Genomic DNA, 18,101 nt, shown 5'->3' on the forward strand with positions numbered 1-18,101 from the left:
CCGAGGTTCTGCCATGCCCACTCAACTTCTCATTACAACTTTGTCTATAGTTGGACCAAAGAGCTGAATTCCAAAAGGTGACTGACTGCCCTTGGGATCAAGGCAGCATTTGACAAGAGTTAGAGTAAAATCAAGAAGTTAAGTAAAATTTGGAATCAATTCAATGCGACTCAGGGAAAACCTCTCCAAAGGGTGGATTCATACCTAACGAGCTCTGGTGGTTGGAGGCCCACTAGGTATTGTATTAGGCCTGACCATCTTCAGCCGCTTTAATCAATGACCTACCCTCCAAAGTTAGAAGCAGTGATGTTTGCTAATGATTTCAAATAGTGCTGAATGTTGTGCAACTCTTCTGACTGCAGTGGCAAGATCTCATTCACACCACACAAATATCAGGTAACGACCATCTTCAACAGAAGACAAAAAGCTAACCATCCTCTTTTAATGTTCAATGGCACAAAACATTAACATCCTGGAGCTAACATTGACCAGATAATTAACTGGACCAGCCACATACGTACTGTGCCTCCAAGAGGTTATAAATTCCATAACTCACTTCTGTCTATCTTGTTCATCATTCAGAAGGGCAAATCCAGAGTGATGCAATACCCACCATTTGCCTGGTGGAGTATAGCTTCAACAATCAAGACACACTCAGTATGCAGGATAAAAACCGATCATGTGACTGGCCTCCCACATTCCCTTAAAATGTAATTTCTCCTCCCCCCAATCACACAGTGGGGTGTGTACCATCTAAAAGATGCATTGCAGCAATTTGAAGCTACCTTGACCGCACCTTCCAAACCCATAACCACTAGCACCTGGAAGGATAAGGGCAGCAGATACACTGTGACATCAACTGCATGATCCCAAAGTCACACACCAACCCGATTTGCAAATATTGTGCTGCTCCTTAACTGTTGCCAAGTCAAAATCCCAAACACTGCAGGTGCAGCTACACCCAATGAAAGGCAGCAGCTCACCACTTCATTCTCTAATGTAATTAAAGATTAAATGCTGGCCTATTCACATCCCACGAGGGAATAAAAATCTGCTATTCACTAAGAGCAGGGAATACAGATTTCATTGCATCAAAGCCTTCAAGCTTGCTAAGGACAGGAATTTGCAGGCAAAGTGCCCCACCCAAATGCAGTTGACAAACCTGGTGATTCTTTAACCGCAAGCCTATGATTAACATTTCAGGACAAGCTGTGGTCCCTCTAATGCATTAGATATAGCCTAATGCCAAAAATAAATTGCCTAGTGAGTCAGATTTTACTCAAACCTAACAATGGGAAGGCACTGCAGCCAACATGCGAGATTAATTGAAGATTTTACTACTCATGTCCAAGGACATGATCACAAAATGCTGTCCCTATGACACAGAGATAACAAGATGTCGAGCTGGATGAACACAGCAGGCCAAGCAGCATCATAGGAGCAGGAAGGCTGATGTTTCAGGCCTAGACCCTTCTTCAGAAATAGGGGAGGGGGAGGGGGAAGGGGGTTCTGAAATAAATAGGGAGAGAGGGGGAGGCAGATAGAAGATGGATAGGAGGAGAAGATAGGTGGAGAGGAACAGACAGGTCAAAGAGGCAGGGATGAGCCAGTAAAAGGAGAGTGTAGGTGGGGAGGTAGGGAGGATGGACAGGTCATGGGGGCGGGATGAGATTAGTAGGTAGGAAATGGGGGTGCGGCTTGAGATGGGAGGACGAACAGGTTAGGGAGGCGGGGACAAGCTGGGCTGGTTTTGGGATGCAGTAGGGGGAGGGGAGATTTTGAAGCTTGTGAAATCCACATTGATACCATTGGGCTGCAGGGTTCCCAAGCGGAATGAGGTGCTGTTCCTGCAACCTTCAGGTGGCATCGTTGTGGCACTGCAGGAGGCCCAGGATGGACATGTCGTCTGAGGAATGGGAGGGGGAGTTGAAATGGTTCGCAACTGGGAGGTGCAGTTGTTTATTGCGAACCGAGCGTAGGTGTTCTGCAAAGCGGTCCCCAAGCCTCCGTCTGGTTTCCCCGATGTAGAGTAGGCCACAACGGGTACAGTATACCACATTAGCAGATGTGCAGGTGAACATCTGCTGGATGTGGAAAGTCTTCTTGGGGCCTGGGATGGAGGTGAGGGAGGTGGTGTGGGGGCAGGTGTAGCACTTCCTGTGGTTGCAGGGAAAAGTGCCGGGTGTGGTGGGGCTGGAGGGGAGTGTGGAATGGACAAGGGAGTCACGGAAAGAGTGATCCCTCCGGAAAGCAGATAAGGGTGGGGGGGCGGGGGGAAAATGTCTTTGGTGGGGAGGTCGGATTGCAGATGGCGGAAGTGTCGGAGGATGATGCGTTGGATCCGGAGGTTGGTGGGGTGGTACGCGAGGACGAGGGGGATTCTTTTTTGGTTGTTATTGCGGGGAGGGGGTGTGAGGGATGAGTTGCACCTCCTGCAGTGCCACAACGATGCCACCCGAAGGTTGCAGGAACAGCAACTCATTCCGCTCGAGAACCCTGCAGCCCAATGGTATCAATGTGGATTTCACAAGCTTCAAACTCTCCCCTCCCACTACCGCATCCCAAAACCAGCCCAGCTCATCCCCGCCTACCTAACCTGTTCGTCCTCCCACCTCAAGCCACACCCCCATCCCGTCCCCTTGACGGGTCCGTCCTCCCTACCTCCCCACCTACACTCACCTTTACTGGCTCCATCCCGCCTCTTTGACCTGTTTGTTTCCTCTCCACCTATCTTCTCCTCTATCCATCTTCTATCCGCCTCCCCCTCTCTCCCTATTTATTTCAGAACCCCCTTCCCCTCCCCCATTTCTGATGAAGGGTCTAGGCCCGAACGTCAGCCTTCCTGCTCGGCCTGCTATGTTCATCCAGCTCTACACCTTGTTATCTCAGATTTTCCAGCATCTGCAGTTCCTACTATGACACAAACTACTTTTGAACAAGCCGCAAGAATTGGTTTGAAGTCACAAGTTTCAGAGATACAAAAGAATTTTGCACAAAAGTAAAAAGATATTTTAAAATAGTACAAATAAAACAGTAGCAACGCAACAGCAATGATAACAGCCTATACTACTGAGCAGGACAGAAGATCAAGGTGAAAAGAAATTGTGCAAACTTAAGGATAAATGGTGTCCCTGCTGCAAAGAAAAGCTGAAGAATAAAGCAGCGCAAGAATGCTCCACACAGTGAATCATCATTTCTAGCTTTACTAGGATAGGAGCTAGATATATCTCCAAATGTGCAACAGTAAACTTGTATCATGGGGCACTTTGCATAGCTACAGCCCAAAGCAATTACATACTTTTGAATTCTGGACATAGCAACATTTCTTGTTCTGCAGCAACAGAACAAGGCACTAACACACAGGCGAGATAGCAAATGTTACACTTAACATTTCTCACACGCAAAGGAAAAAAATCAGGGTGCAGCTGTAAGAAAAATTTGCAATTGCAACGTGAGGCAGAATAAGTCTGCTTCTACTTTCAAGACCTGAAATAGAAGTTGGTCAATAGACCAAAGTTTACTGCACAGGTGCCAAACACAGACTTACGATGCTGCTATACCACAGGGGCTTTGTACATGCTTTGCCCATGACCTCAAAAAATGTATCTTTGCCGATGAAATACAATTTACCTTTCCCCTACTACCCAATGGGTGAAAATATCTTTCCTCAAACTCCTTCAATCTCCTATCCCTTCCTTAAATCTATGCCCCCTGGCTATTGACCTCTGTACTAAAGGAGCAAAGTTCTTTCCCATCCATACCCCTCAATTTTGTAAATCACAATCAGCCTTCTCTGCTACAAGGAATACAATGCCAGTCTACCTAGAATCTCTTCACAGTTGAAATGCTCCATTCCAGGCAACATCTTGGTGAATCTCCTCTGCATCTTGTCTGGTGCAATCACATCCAGAACTGGATACAGTACTCCCGCTCTGGCCTAACAAACATTTTATACAGCTCCATCATAACCTCCTTGCTCTTGTATTCAATGCCTTGACTAATAAAGGCAAGTATATCCCATTTGCCATCTTAACCACCTTATCTATCTGCCCTGCTGCCATCAAGGATTATCAGCATGCATATCAAGGTCAGCCATTTGGGCTCTTATTCATTAAGCATTCCCTTGACTTGTTAGTCCTCCCAAAACACATCACTTCTCACTTTTCTGGATGAGATTCCATTTGCCACTGTTCAGCCAACTGACCAGCCCACCTGTAGTCAAATGCTTTCCTCCTCGCAATTTGCCATATCAATTTTTGTCTCATCTGAGAGTTTGCTGATCAGACTTTACATTCACATCAAGATCATTAACATGCACTCGAAATAATAGGACATCCAACACTAAACCTTGCGTATATCACTGGACACAGTTTGAAGTTCAAATCAGCCTTCAACCATCATTACTTTCTGCCTCCAACCACTGAAACAAATTTATATCCACGTGCCATAATGCTGTGGATACATGCACTCTTACGTCCCTAACCAGTCTCCTATTCAAGACCTTGGCAAAATCCTTACTGAAGTCCATGTATACTATATCAACTGTACTACCCTCATCTATACACCAAGTCGCTTCCTCCCAATATTTGGGGAGGCATGATCTCTCCCAAAGCCAGACTGATTATACTTGATTAATCTTTGCCTCTTCAAGTGGAGATTAATTCCATCCTTCATAATTTTATACAATACTCTCCCTACTACAGATGTTAGACTCACTGGCACGTCATTTCCTGGTTTATCCCTGCCTAATGGTATCACATTAGCTTTCCTCCAGCCTTGCTGAGAATTAAAAATCCCCATTTCTGGTCCGCCAGTTTTTTCCATGACTACAGTAGGTTCTACTATAACATGTTCCGGCAACACAAATTGGCTGTAACGTGACTGACGAATAGGAGAACGCTATTTCTAAAACACAAACTTGTGTTGGCTTTAACACGATTTCATCAGTGCGCAGAAGAGTACGTGTTACTATCACGTGATCGTTTTGCAGACTTTTGTCTTGAGCACGTGGTGTGTTAGTGCCAAAACAGTCTTTACACCGAAATAATGTGATCATTTCACAGATTTTATTGTGAAGCACTGAGGTACAGTACTGTTTTTTTTTGCAAATTCTATTGTGTTGCCCACAAAATTGCAAGGACAAAGTACAAGAATTTTGACAAGCAGCATCCTGGTGATAAAATTGGGGGTGGTGAACATAAAAAAAGCTATAAACACTGGAAGAGAAGCTAGTTGTTATCAAGCATTTTGAACATAATGCCAGAACATATGATATCGTTCATGTAACAGGAATAAAAGGAGTCTTGTGCAGCATTAGAGACAATGCAGAAAAGATTAAAGCAAGCTGTACTGCTGGAACAGGTCTGACTGCTGGCAAATCTGTTGGGTCACGGACAAAGGAACGTGAGATGGAGCAGCTTCTAAGCGTGTGGATAGGAAATCAAACGAAAAAGCAATCTGGGACCACCTTTCTCACCATAAAAGAGAAAGCCTTATCAATTTATGAAGGTCTAACTAAAAACAAAAGCTGAAAATCCTGCAGATGTACCAGCAGTGGCTGGTTTGTTGGTTTTAAGAAATACAACGCTTTTCGTTATTGTAAAGATATGTGGCAAAGCTGCCACTATAGACGAGGAACATGAGACAGCATTTCCTCCTATAGTAAAAAAGTTAATTGATGAGTCCCACTGTGAAGACTTCTCTATAGCTGACCTACAACAACTTTTCGCTGCAGGGGACATTGAAGCTGGAGAGATGAAGTAGTAGTCCAGGATGCAGCACCACGAGTGCTTTCCACTTCTGCTTTGTTTTCTATCCTGAGGGAAATTGAGAAGCAGTTGCAGCTCTTAGAGGGCAACAATTACAATGCAGAATGCAGGATAGTGGCTCGTGGAATAAGAATTTGTTTGGCACCCTTTCAACAGCTTCATGAAAGGAGGATAAGGGCAAAGCAGCAAAAACTGAGTGTCTTTAAGCGAACCCCCAAGAAACAGAGGACAATGAACCACAGCCATTCACTTCTGGATTAACTATTCTTCATCCTAACCCTGCAACCACAACTGTCCCAAAGGTGGTGGTAGTGGTGATGACGACAACAAACCTCATCCATCCATTAACAGAGCAACCTCAAAACCTCCTCCCCCATCAAGTAATTTTGACGTTTTCAAGGTAAGATGTTAATTTTAATTCTACTTCATTATTAGATATGAATTAAATATTTAGTCAAACTGTTCTATCCTTTGTTAGGCTTTTGAGTGATTTTTGAGCAATTTTGAGTGATATTTTTTGGTGGTCTGCCCTAACCCCGCTTTTCCCATAGGCCCCGTTATTTCTCTAGAGCGATTTTCTATGACAATGTTGCGCAGGAACACAACTATCACATTATAGCAGAACTGACTGTACCTCAAATCTAACAGTTATGGCCATTAACACCAAAACACACCTGTAACAGACGTGCAGCACGAAAACGGACCCTTCTGTCCAACTCGTCTATGCAAACCAGATATCCTAAATTAATCTAGTTACATTTGCTAGCATTGGTCCCATATCCCTCTAAACCCTTCCTAATCATATACCAGATACCTTTTCAATGTCGTAATTGTACCAGCCTCTTCCACTTCCTCTGCCAGATCATTCCACTACCCTCTTAAAAGTTGTTCTTTTAAATCTTTCCCCTCTCATTTTAAACCTATGCCCTCTAGTTTTATTTAGAATTCCTACAGTGTAGAAGCGGCCCTTCGACCCAACAAGTCCACACCGACGCTTGGAACATCCCACCCAGACCTACCCCACTATAACTCACCTAACCTACATATCCCTGAACACTATGGGCAATTTAGCATGGCCAATCCACCTAACCTGCACATCTTTGGACTGCGAGAGGAAACCGGAGCACCTGGAGGAAACCCACGCAGACACAGGGAGAACGTTCAAGCTCCACACACAGTCGCCCTAGGTTGGAATCGAACCCTGGTCCCTGGTGCTGTGGGGCAACAATGCTAACCACTGAGCAACCATGCTGCCCCAACCCTAAGTGAGGATCATACCCCGCAGACCAATGAGCCATCTCTGTTTTGGACTGCACCCCACTCCCCCCAACACCAAGGAAAAGCCCTGTCTGTTTAGACTATCCATACCCTTCACAATTTTATAAACCTCTATCAGGTTACCCCTCAGTCTCCAACGCTCCAGGGAAAATAGCCCCAGCCTATTCAGCCTCTCCCTAAAACACTCCAATCCTGGAAACATCTTTCTAATATGTTGAGGTTGGTTGGCTCGCCAAGCTGGTTTGTTGTTCCGCAGACGTTTCATTACCGTACTTGGTAACATCCTCAGTGCAGCCTCTGATGAAGCGTCGGTGTGTTTTCCCGCCTGGTTTTTAAACTCTGGGGTCCGTTGCGATGGATTGCCTCACTTCCGGGTTTCCTCCGTAGTGGAATGTATATGGGGTTGAGTTCAATGTGTTTATTAATAGCATGCTTTGTGGAGTGCCATGCTTCCAGGAATTCTTGTGCTTGTCTCTGCCTAGCCTATCCCAGGATCTTGGTGTTATCGTCCCAGTCGAAGTCATGGTTCTCCTTGTCCATGTGGATTGAGATGAGGAGTATCGGTCATGTCTTTTTGTAGCCAGTTGGTGTTCACGTACTCTTGTTGTTAGTTTCCTTCCCGTTTGTCCGATGTAGTGTTTCTCGCAGTCTCTGCAGAGGATCTTGTAGATGACGTTGGTCCTGTCCATGGCAGGGAGTGGGTCTTTAGTTCAGGTGAGCATTTGTCGTAGGGTTGATGTGGGCTTGTGTGCCACTCTGATGCCCAGCAGTCGTAGAAGTCTTGTGGTGTGTTCTGACGTGTTCCTGATGTAGGGTAGTGTGATGAGTGCGTCAGGGCATGTAGAATCTTTCTGATGCTGTTCCTGTAGGCATCTCCTGACCCAGTTCTTTGGATATCCATTATCCTTGAACACTTAGAAGAGGTATTCCTCCTCCTCTTGGCGTAGTTCCATGTTGCTGCAGTGTGTTGTTGCCCTTTTAAAAATATAGTGTTCACATGCAGCTTCATTTGTGTGTGCTGGGATGGTTACTATTGAAGTTCAATACCTGGTCCATATACATACCACTACGGAGGAAACCCAGAAGTGAGGCAATCCATCGCAATGGACCAGAGTTTAAAAACCAGGCGGGAAAACACACCGATGCTTCAGAGGCTACACTGAGGATGTTACCAAGCACGGTAACGAAATGTCTGAGGAACAACAAACCAGTTCGGTGAGCCAACTAACCTCAACACCCACAACCCGAGCTACGGATCTACTCCAAAACCTTAGATCTTCCTAATCTTTTCTGGACCCTTTCAAGTTTCACAACATCCTTCCTATAGCAGGGAGACCAGAAATGCAGGCAGTATTCCAAAAGTGACCTAACCAATGTCCTGTACAGCCACAACATGACCTCCCAACTCTTATACTCAATGCATTGATCGATAAAAGCAAACATACTAAACACCTTCTTCACTATCCTGTCTACTTGCAACTCTACTTTCAAGGAACAATGAACTTGCACTCCAAGGTCTTTGTTCAGCAACAGTCCCCAGGACTATTAACTGTACAAGTCATGACCTGATGTGCCTTTCCAAAAACGTGGCACCTCACATTTATCTAAATTAAACTCCATCTGCCACTCCTTAGCCCATTGGCCCATCTGATCAAGATCTTGTTGTCTTCTACCACTTACCCAGCTTTGTTCTTTAAAGTTAGGTTCAACACCACTCCCTCTCTTGTAGGGCTTTCTATGTGCTGGCTTAAAGAAGATCTCATGGATACAGTTTTAAGAATTCCATCCTCATTAGGCCTGTCACACTTTTTCTATCCAAGTTAATATTGAGGAAGTTGGAGCAGTTTCTACTACCACCTCATTATTTTTACATTTGATATTTGCCTATACTCATTCTTCTAGCTGTCCCTGACTGTTTAGGAATCTATAGTAGACTCCCATCAATGTGATCACAACTTTTTGTTTTTAAGTTCTACCCATATGGCCTTATTTGAGGCACATTCTAAGATATCATCTCTCAATGTAGTAATTGACACCTTAATCAATACTGACACACCACCTCCTCTTTTACATTCCTCCCCATCTCACCTGAAGATGCTATACCCCAGAATATTGAGCTTACCAATCCTAACCAACTATCAACCAAGACTTAATGATAGCAATATCATGTTCATCCACACTGTCAGCTTATTTGGCTTGCTTGGGAGATTCTTTGCAAGAAACTAAGTGCTATGATGACACGCCATGCTCGCTTGTGTCTTAAACTTGACTACATTTGCCAAGGCTTCCAGACTGACTTGGTTTTTCTATACTTGTTTGTGCAATACCCCCTAATGGAGGGATATTTTTATGAGGAGAGGTTGAGTAGGTTGGATCTGTACTCACTGCATTTAGAAGAAATGATAGGTAACCTTATTGAAAGGTAAAAGATTCTTAGGGGGTAGATATTGAGAGGTTGTATCCCCTTGTGGGAGAGGCTAGGTCCAGACCGCATAATTTCAACAGTAAGGGCTCACTCAGTTAGGACAGATGAGGGATTTCTTCTTTCAGAAGATAGCGAACGTGTGGTTGTGTAATTAAATGTGTTCAAAACTGAGACAGACGGATTTTTAAATCAGTAAAGGAATCAAGGGTTATGGGGGAAAAGGCAGGAAAGTGTAATGGAGGATTATCAGATTAGCCAAGAATAGCACAGCAAACTTGATAGGCTGAATGATCTACTTTTGCTTCTACATCTTGTGGCTGACCTCTTCATGCCTCAGTTTTTATTTGCAAAGTTCTGCCAGAGTCTATTTCTGTTTATATTCATCACAAACAAAATACACAATAAGGATACTTGTTCAGGAAATGAATGGAAAATAATTAATTTGGAAAATATCCTATCAACATGCACCTTGCTGTTGTATTATCTTACAATGGATTCCGCAGTGAATTAAAATTGTTATACTACAGAAATCACAAGAGACTTTCTGCTTTGTAATTCATACCCAAGAAAGTGATAGTCGTAACTTAATTCAGCAGTTGTCACTTTTACATTCAATGGTAGCCAGATCAGTTATTTCACTGTGCTGTCTTCCTGGTCAGTTTGAGGAGAAACTTAATTATTATTTGAGAAGTCATTTTGCAATCCAAAGTCAAACAATACATATGAAGGAAAACACATACGACTTACCAAATAGAATGTTAAAAATCAAGGAAGTTATCACCGAGTTTAAACAAGTTGAAAAGAACACAAAAACATCAACACTCAAGACTAGGCTCAAATTAGGATAAAATGTTTGCGGCTTGGCACTACAGCAGTGAAACGTATTTGAGCAGACTCAAGCCACAGTTTTAACCAGGTCAGGAGCAAATTGGGCCTATGACCTGTCAAAATGATTTCTTTAAAGTATTTTTAGTAGATCTAGCAATGAATATCAAACAGCTACTTTGTGGAACAGAAGTGATTCACAGGATGCTTTATAACACAATGCACAAACTAGGATTTGAAACAAATGGAAAAACCATAAAATTTCCCCAATGTCAATAACAAAATGCAAGATTGCAGAGCAATTTGAACAAAATATGGCAAAGGGATGCAAGATCTAATTGGTCATATTGGCATACTTCTCACTATTTTACACATATAGTCAGCACTGAAATAATTTGAAATGGCAGCCAGCCATGTCAGCCCTCCACCCAAAGATACAATTTAGAAGAATTGCTCAAAAAAGTGCAGAGCATTTCAATGAGCTTAAATTGAAAGCAGGGCATTATTAGTACTTTCCAGTCATAATATTCATTTCTTCAATGATTCCACAAAGCACTTTATGCAAGCTATTGCATTGCAATCAAGCAAACAGTACTGCAAAGTTCAACTGTTCTAGGTTATTAATAATAAAACTTTTTCTCAAATACATGCAATGTCATTCCTTAAAAGGATAAATAACTTTCAAACTGATTTCAAGGACATAGTGCCAGAGCAACATTTTTAGATCCTCTGGCATTTTGGCAGTATTCTCCATTAATGATCCACCCACTAGTCAAATATTCCTATACAGACATAACATTCATATAAATACAGGGAGTATCCCCCCCCAACACCCAATTAGATTAAAGCAGACATGAACGTTTTTTCCCCGCTCAGGATGTACCAATACCTTCCAGTGTAGTCATTTCAACCAAAAGCAAAAACAGTAAACCTAAATAACCATGGCAATGAATTCCAAAACAAGTTTTACAGACCTGATCCCAAACGGGTATCAATAACATAGCAATGAAAGGAAGGCATTTTGCAAAATAAAAATCAGCAACTTGCTCACAGATAGGCCAGGGTAATAATCATTGGCAACTACTCGCAGATGAGCGTTTCCAGCCCAGAGACCACCTTCCCCCACCCAGCCCCACCCTTATTTACATTACAATTAATGCCGGTTGTACTGCTCCATTAGATACGACGGGGGGGAGACTGCTGATTCACAAACTAAGTAGCCCGGAGACACAAATCTCACTAACCAGTGAATATCCCATTGCCGGGAGAAACTAAGACGGCAGATTCTCTCCGAACTGATCCACACACCCACAACTGTCCTTCACTCTCCCAGCTCGCGCCATGCACGCATGCGTACACCACCCAGATTAATAAGGATGCCGAAAACAGCGCCGACCAGCGGCCGGGAAGACACATCTTGTTCAGAGACAGCGCCACCCAGCGGGCGGGAAGACGCATCGCTGCCCGGAGTGATCACCTGGTTGAAACACCATACCTTCAACCGACGGACCCCTTTTCTGGATATCAGCCAGGGCCTGGGCCATGGCATAATGGGTGGTATGGGGTGGGGGGTGAGGAAGAAGAGTAGAAGGTCAATAGTGGGACAACAAGGTGCAGAGCTGGATGAACACAGCAGGTCAAGCAGCATCATAGGAGCAGAAAGGCTGACGTTTCAGGCCTAGACCCTTCATCAGAAAACACGGCCTTCCTGCACCTATGATGCTGCTTGGCCTGCTGTGTTCATCCAGCTCCACACCTTGTTATCTCAGATTCTCCAGCATCTGCAGTTCCTACTACCTCGGATGGGTATATTGCCTTTTGGGTGCCAGGGTTCAAAATGCCATAGAACAGCTGCAGGGCGTGCTGAACAGGGAGGGTGAAGCGCCAGACATTGTGGTCCTTATCAGGACCTTTGACATAAGAAAGAGTAAAGAGGTTCTGTAAGCAGAACTTAGAGAGTTAGGTAGGAAATTGAAAAGCAGGACTTCAAAGATAGTATTTTTCAGATTACTCCCAGTGTCATGCAGTAGTGGAGATAGGAATGGAAAGGTAAGGTAGATGACTGTTTTACTGGAGAGATGGCGCAGGAAGGAGGGATTCAGATTCCTGAGGCACTGGGACCATTTCTGGAGGAGATGGGAACAGTACAAGTTAGACCAGTCACATCAGGACAGGAATGGGACCAACTTCCTCACAGGGAGGTTTCTCAATGCTGTTGGAGCAGATTTAAAGTGGATTGGCAGGGGATGAGATCCTGACAAATAGTTCAGAAGGGAAAGAAGCTCAGGTAGAGTTAGTAGTTAAAATGCGAGTAAGTGAGTCTGGAAGGAAGAGAAAACATAAGGTAGATAAGAAAGATGTGAGTTTAACCAGGCTAAGTGGACTATCCTTTAATGTCATGAGCCTGAGGAGTAAGGTTGATGAGCTGGGGGAACAGATGGACACATGAGGATATGACATCATAGCAACAACGCAGACTTGTTTGGAAGATGGGGAGAGTTGGCAGCTCAATGTTACTGGTTATAGGGTATTCAGATAAGATAGGGGAATGGAAGAGGAGGAGGGTTGCAATATTGATCAAGGCATCAGGAATAGCAGTGAGCAGAGATATATCTTGAAGAATCATCAAATGAGGCCACATGCGTGGAATTAAGAAAACACAAAACAATGGGGCAAACATGGTGTTGAATGTGCACTATAGAGCCTCAAATAGTGAGAGAGAGATAGAGGATCTGACACGTAGTAAAACATCAGAGAAGTGTAAGAATAATAAGGCAGTAATGGATTTGTTAAGAGAAGGTTATGCTTGACAAGTTTGATTAATTCTTTTAGGAGGTGACAGGAGTGTTGATGAGAGTAATGCAGTTGATATGGCCCTTATGGACTTTAGCAAGGCTTTTGATAAGGTTCCTTTTGGCAGACTGGTCAAGAAAGTAAGAGCCCATGGGATCCAAGAAAAAATGGCAGATTGGATCCAAAATTAGCTGAGAGGCAGGAAGTAGAAGGTGATGGTAGATGGATGTTTTTGTCACTGTAAGTCTATTTGCATTGAAGTTTCACAGGGCTCAGTGCTGGGGCCATTGCTGTTTCTGGTGTACATTAATGAGTTAGACTTAAATGTGGCTGGAAGAACAACACCTCATTTTCCCCTTGGGAATCCTGCAGCCTTCTGGACTCAATATCACGTTCAATAATTTTAGGGCCTGAGCAACTTCTCTCATGTTCTTTCCCAAAACCCCTCACACCAGGCCTTGTCATCATATGGGCTTCTACTATAAACAACCCACTGTCAGCTTCTGACGGCCCCCATTCGCGGCTATTGATTCTCCCAGCCTGACCTTTACCCGTTCCTTTGTCTGCTCAACTGCTTTTTTCTCTCTGGGCTCCATCTTCATCTATTGTTTACTTCTTACCCCTCTGCCCACCCCTTCTTTAGCAAGTATACCAAACTTTTCCTAGCTACAATCAGTTTTGAAGAAGGGCCACTGGACAAGAAGCGTTAACTCTGCTTTCTCTCCACAGATGCTGCCAGACCTGCTGAACTTTTACAGCAATTTCTAATTTTGTTAAATGTGGGGCTATGATCCAAGAAGTTTGCAGATAGTGAAAATTGGCGTGTGGTCAATAGTGAGGATAATAGCTGCTAATTCCAGGAGAATATCAATGGACTTGTCAAGTGGGCAGAGCAGTAGCAAATGGAATTCAACCTGGAAAATTATGAGGTAATACACTTGGGGAGGGCTAACAAGATAAGGGAATATACTATGAATGATAGGACCCTGGAAAGTACTGAAGATCAGAGGAACCTTAATGTGCATAATCACAGATCCCTGAAGGTAGCAGGGCAAGTAGATAAGGTGGTTAAGAAGGCATATGGGACATTTGCTTTTGTTAGCCATGACATTGAATGTAAGAGCTGTAAGAGTTTATGCTGGAGTTGTATAAAATGATAGTCAGACGACACCAGTTCCATCTCCACAGTATAGGAAGGATGTGATTGTACTAGAGACAATGCAAAGGAGATTTTGATTTTGATTTTATTGTCATGTCTACTAAGTACAGAAGTACAGGAGTACAATGAAAAGTGTACAATGTCACCACACATAATGCTATCTTATGTACAAAGGTACCTAGGTGTAAAAAGCTTAGGTACAAAGTAGTAAAAGAGATACAAAGTTAAAAAGTTAAGCATCACAGACCATCACAGTTTAAGTAGAAAAATAAAGAAATAAGGGAATAGTCAACATTAAAGTCCTTAATTCATATTAAGATTTACAAGGGATGGAAGTTCTGAGCAATGAGGAAAGATTGGATAGGCTGGGGTTGATTTCTTCGGAACAGAAAGGCCAAGGTGGTCTTGATGGAGGTGTAGAAAATAATAAGGAGCATAGTTAGGGTGTATGGGAAAGCACTTTTTACTTTAGTATGGTGTCAGTAACCAGGAGGTATAGATTTAAGGTAAGAGTTAGAAGGCCGAGAATACAGTTGAGGAGAAATCTTTTCACCTAGAGGGTGGTGAGAGTCAGGAACGCACTGCCTATAAGGGTGGTTGAGAGAGAAACTCTTGAAATATTTAAGCAGTATTTAGGTATTCACTTGTATTGTCAGATCTTCCAAGACTATGGGCCAAGAGCTGGAAATTCGGATTAGTGTTGTCAGATCTTTGACCAACACAGACACAATGGACTGAATGGCCTCCTTCTGTGCTGTTAACTATAAATCTATGATAAAATACATTGTATACACTACATGCACATTCTGGGAAGGGGGAAAGATAATGGAACTCCAAGTTGTAGTTTTTCAAATTGTCCTAGGGATCTGGACGCTGCTGACAAGTTTGTAATTATTGGCCAGCCACCTTTGCCTGCTTCTTGATCCTTCTGCCAATGGGAATAGTTTCTCACTATCTACTCTGTCCAAACATTTTATGATTTTGAATAGCTCTATCAAAACTCCTCTTAAACTTCTCTTGTCAAATGAGAGCAGCTCCAGCTTCTCCAAACTATCCATGTAGCTGAAGTTACACCCGGAACTATTATTGTGAAATTTTTCCCCTGTTTTGCTATAGCTTTCACATTCTAGATGCCCATGAATTAACTGTCTGCATTATTGGAAACTAACTATCTTCGTATCCCTTAATGTCTGAAGGCCATATTGTGGCAACTTACTCCATTTCATATTTTTCCTCTTGGCACTCAACCACTGCTAGTTTTTCCGCATTTTCTTTCATACTATTATTTATGTACAACTGTAAGTGTGCTGGCCTCACCTCTTCATGTTGTTTACCAGTTTTAAAGTCCCATCTTCAAACTTTAGTTGTCTCTGCTTATTCTCTTCCGTTCTTGAGTATTCTTTATTAATTTCTATTTACCTTTAGCATTTCTCTGTGAAATTCCGTAAGTTTTTTTTGTAAGGTGCTGCAGATGTACAAGTTTGTATTGATATATTAACTGGTGAAAGCCATATTCTGCGTGGCTACATAAGGCAAAATATGCCAAGATGACTCAAAGTTGAAATATTTTGGAGTTTGGACATGCTGACTCCAAGCCTAGCCTTCTAATTGACATTCCTATTGAGTGAGACTCCGCTTTAAGATTGCCCTTGTCGTTCTAGCAAAATGCCTTTTGAGTTGTGGAAAAGCTGGAATTAACTTCATTAGTATGACAGCATTAGGGAAAAACACATATTGTTCTGTTGATTTAATAAACTTGACGATTAAGAAAGAAACCAAAAATTACCTGGCCAAGATAAATAAACAGTCCAAACAGCCCCATGTTGACTATGAAAGGAGCCTTTACATATCCTAGATGCCACTTGTCAAGCCTGCGCTATAGAAATGAAGTTCACCATGTGTAGTATAGGTTAATGGTTCTGAAAGATGTACTGTTGGAGTTGCATTTCCTCTGCCCAATCTGATGACGTAACACAGTCTTTGGACAGTGAATCAAACAACCTAGCAGCACCAGGTCACAATGGATATAATTGATAAAAACCAAAAGAACTGTGAATGCTGCAAATCAGAAACAAAAGCAGAAATTGCTGGAAAAGCTGAGCAGGTCTGGCAGCATCTGTAGAGTTAATGTTTCAGGTCCAGTGACCCTTCCTTGAACAGAAATGTTAACTCTGATTTCTCTCCACAGGTGTTGCCAGACCTGCTGAGTTTTTCCAGTAATTTCTGATTTTATAATGGATATAGTTGTGTCATCTCTGGCCTGATGTTAGTTATGTTAATGTAGCTATGACACTGTAATCTGATATACTTATGATTGCCATCTGTAGCCATATTTAGTGTGAAAGTATAATGGGTTGCTTTGAAGTCTAATCCTGAGGCCGTTGCTTAGTTTTGCCTTCTCCAAGCTCCATCAGTTGTCTAGAACTCAAGCTCATAATGTGGCATCATACCACATGATAAGAGTATCCCTTTCCAAAAAAGGTTATCACTATCTGTAGCTTGTCCCAAGAGCCAGTAATCCAGCAATATTCAATATTCAAATCATCTCAAGCGGTGAATTTGAGCTCAACCCTTTTACTCCATTGAACGTTATTCTATGGTGATGATTTCAGGGCAATGTCCTTCCATACTAAAATCAAATCAGTTTAACAAACTTGAGACAGAATGTTTGCTGTAATGCACAACAACTGTAGTACATTCTTTAAACATGAGATGTCACTGTTCAGCTTTTATTCTCCTCTTACCTACTTTTCAAAAGTCCCTTAAACAGCTATTAATGGATAAGGCAAATGATTAATTAGAGGATGTTGGTTCTTCACATGCCGATCCCCTCACTGCATTTGGGACTAATTATGCAAAATTACAGAATTAGCGCTCTTAAAACCGATCTGGCTGCTGGCTCTGATGACATTTACCTTATGGTTCTCTAATAAGTAGGGACTATGAAAGGAATGGCATTAATTGCTAAAGGAACAGAGTGTACAAGAAGGCAAGTGTTGCTGCAACTGTCCAAGGCATTAGTGAGATCACACCTGGGAGTATTGCACACAATTTTGGTTCCCTTACTTGAGAAGGGATGTCGTTGTATTGGAGGCAAGTATTCAATCATAGAGTTGTATAGCATGGAAACAGACCCTTTGGTCCAACTTGTCCATGCCAACCAGATATCCTAAAGGTCAGAGAAGGTTCACTGGATTGATTCCAGAGATGAGGGTTTGCCTTATGAAGAGAGATTGAGCAGTTTAGGCTTGTATTCTCTGGAGTGTTGAAGAATGAGAGATCTAATTGAGGTATATCAGCTGCTAAAGGCGATTGACAAAGTAGACATAGAACAGATGTTTCCTCAAGTGGGACAATCTATAATGAGAGATCATTGTTTTAAGATTAGGTGTAGCAGATTTAAAACAGAGATGAGGAGAAATTACTTCTCTCAAAGAATCATGAATGTGTGGAATTCACTTATCCCAGATTTCAGTGGATGCTGGGTCATTGAGTAAATTCAAGGAGGAGATAGACAGATTTTGAATTAGTAGTGGGTTGAAGGGTTATGAAGAGCAAGCAGGAAAGTGGAGTTGAGGCTAAGATGAGATCAGCCGTGATTGTATTAAGCAGTGGAACTGGCTCAAGCAGCTGAATTGCCCACTCCTACTCCAAACTCTTATTTTTTTTCATATTCTGTGAATCACTGCTTATTGAACTCTACAATTAAACTCATATACTGGAGGTACCCATGTGGTAGCTATATTTAACAACACTGTACTGGAAAATTATAGTTATTCAGTTGTGGACAAGTTGCTAAAGAAAGATCATATGAAAATACACCCTGTGATCCCCTTGAAGGAAAATGTTACTT

The 18,101-nt window shown here is 42.6% G+C and overlaps 1 protein-coding gene across 1 annotated transcript in view; it reads right to left on the minus strand.

Annotated features, from left to right (window-relative positions):
* LOC109916204 (NADH-cytochrome b5 reductase 3) overlaps window positions 1–11,665 on the minus strand; it is a 36,067-nt gene extending 24,402 nt beyond the window's left edge. Inside the window, exon 1 of the mRNA XM_020515911.2 lies at window positions 11,541–11,665. Coding sequence (XP_020371500.1) covers window positions 11,541–11,555 — 15 coding nt within the window. The 5' untranslated portion in view covers window positions 11,556–11,665. The remainder of the gene's footprint in view (window positions 1–11,540) is intronic.
* Window positions 11,666–18,101: the final 6,436 nt, after the last annotated feature.

This window comes from Rhincodon typus, chromosome 25 (assembly GCF_021869965.1).
Source record: "Rhincodon typus isolate 14 chromosome 25, sRhiTyp1.1, whole genome shotgun sequence".
Taxonomy (NCBI): Eukaryota; Metazoa; Chordata; class Chondrichthyes; order Orectolobiformes; family Rhincodontidae; genus Rhincodon; species Rhincodon typus.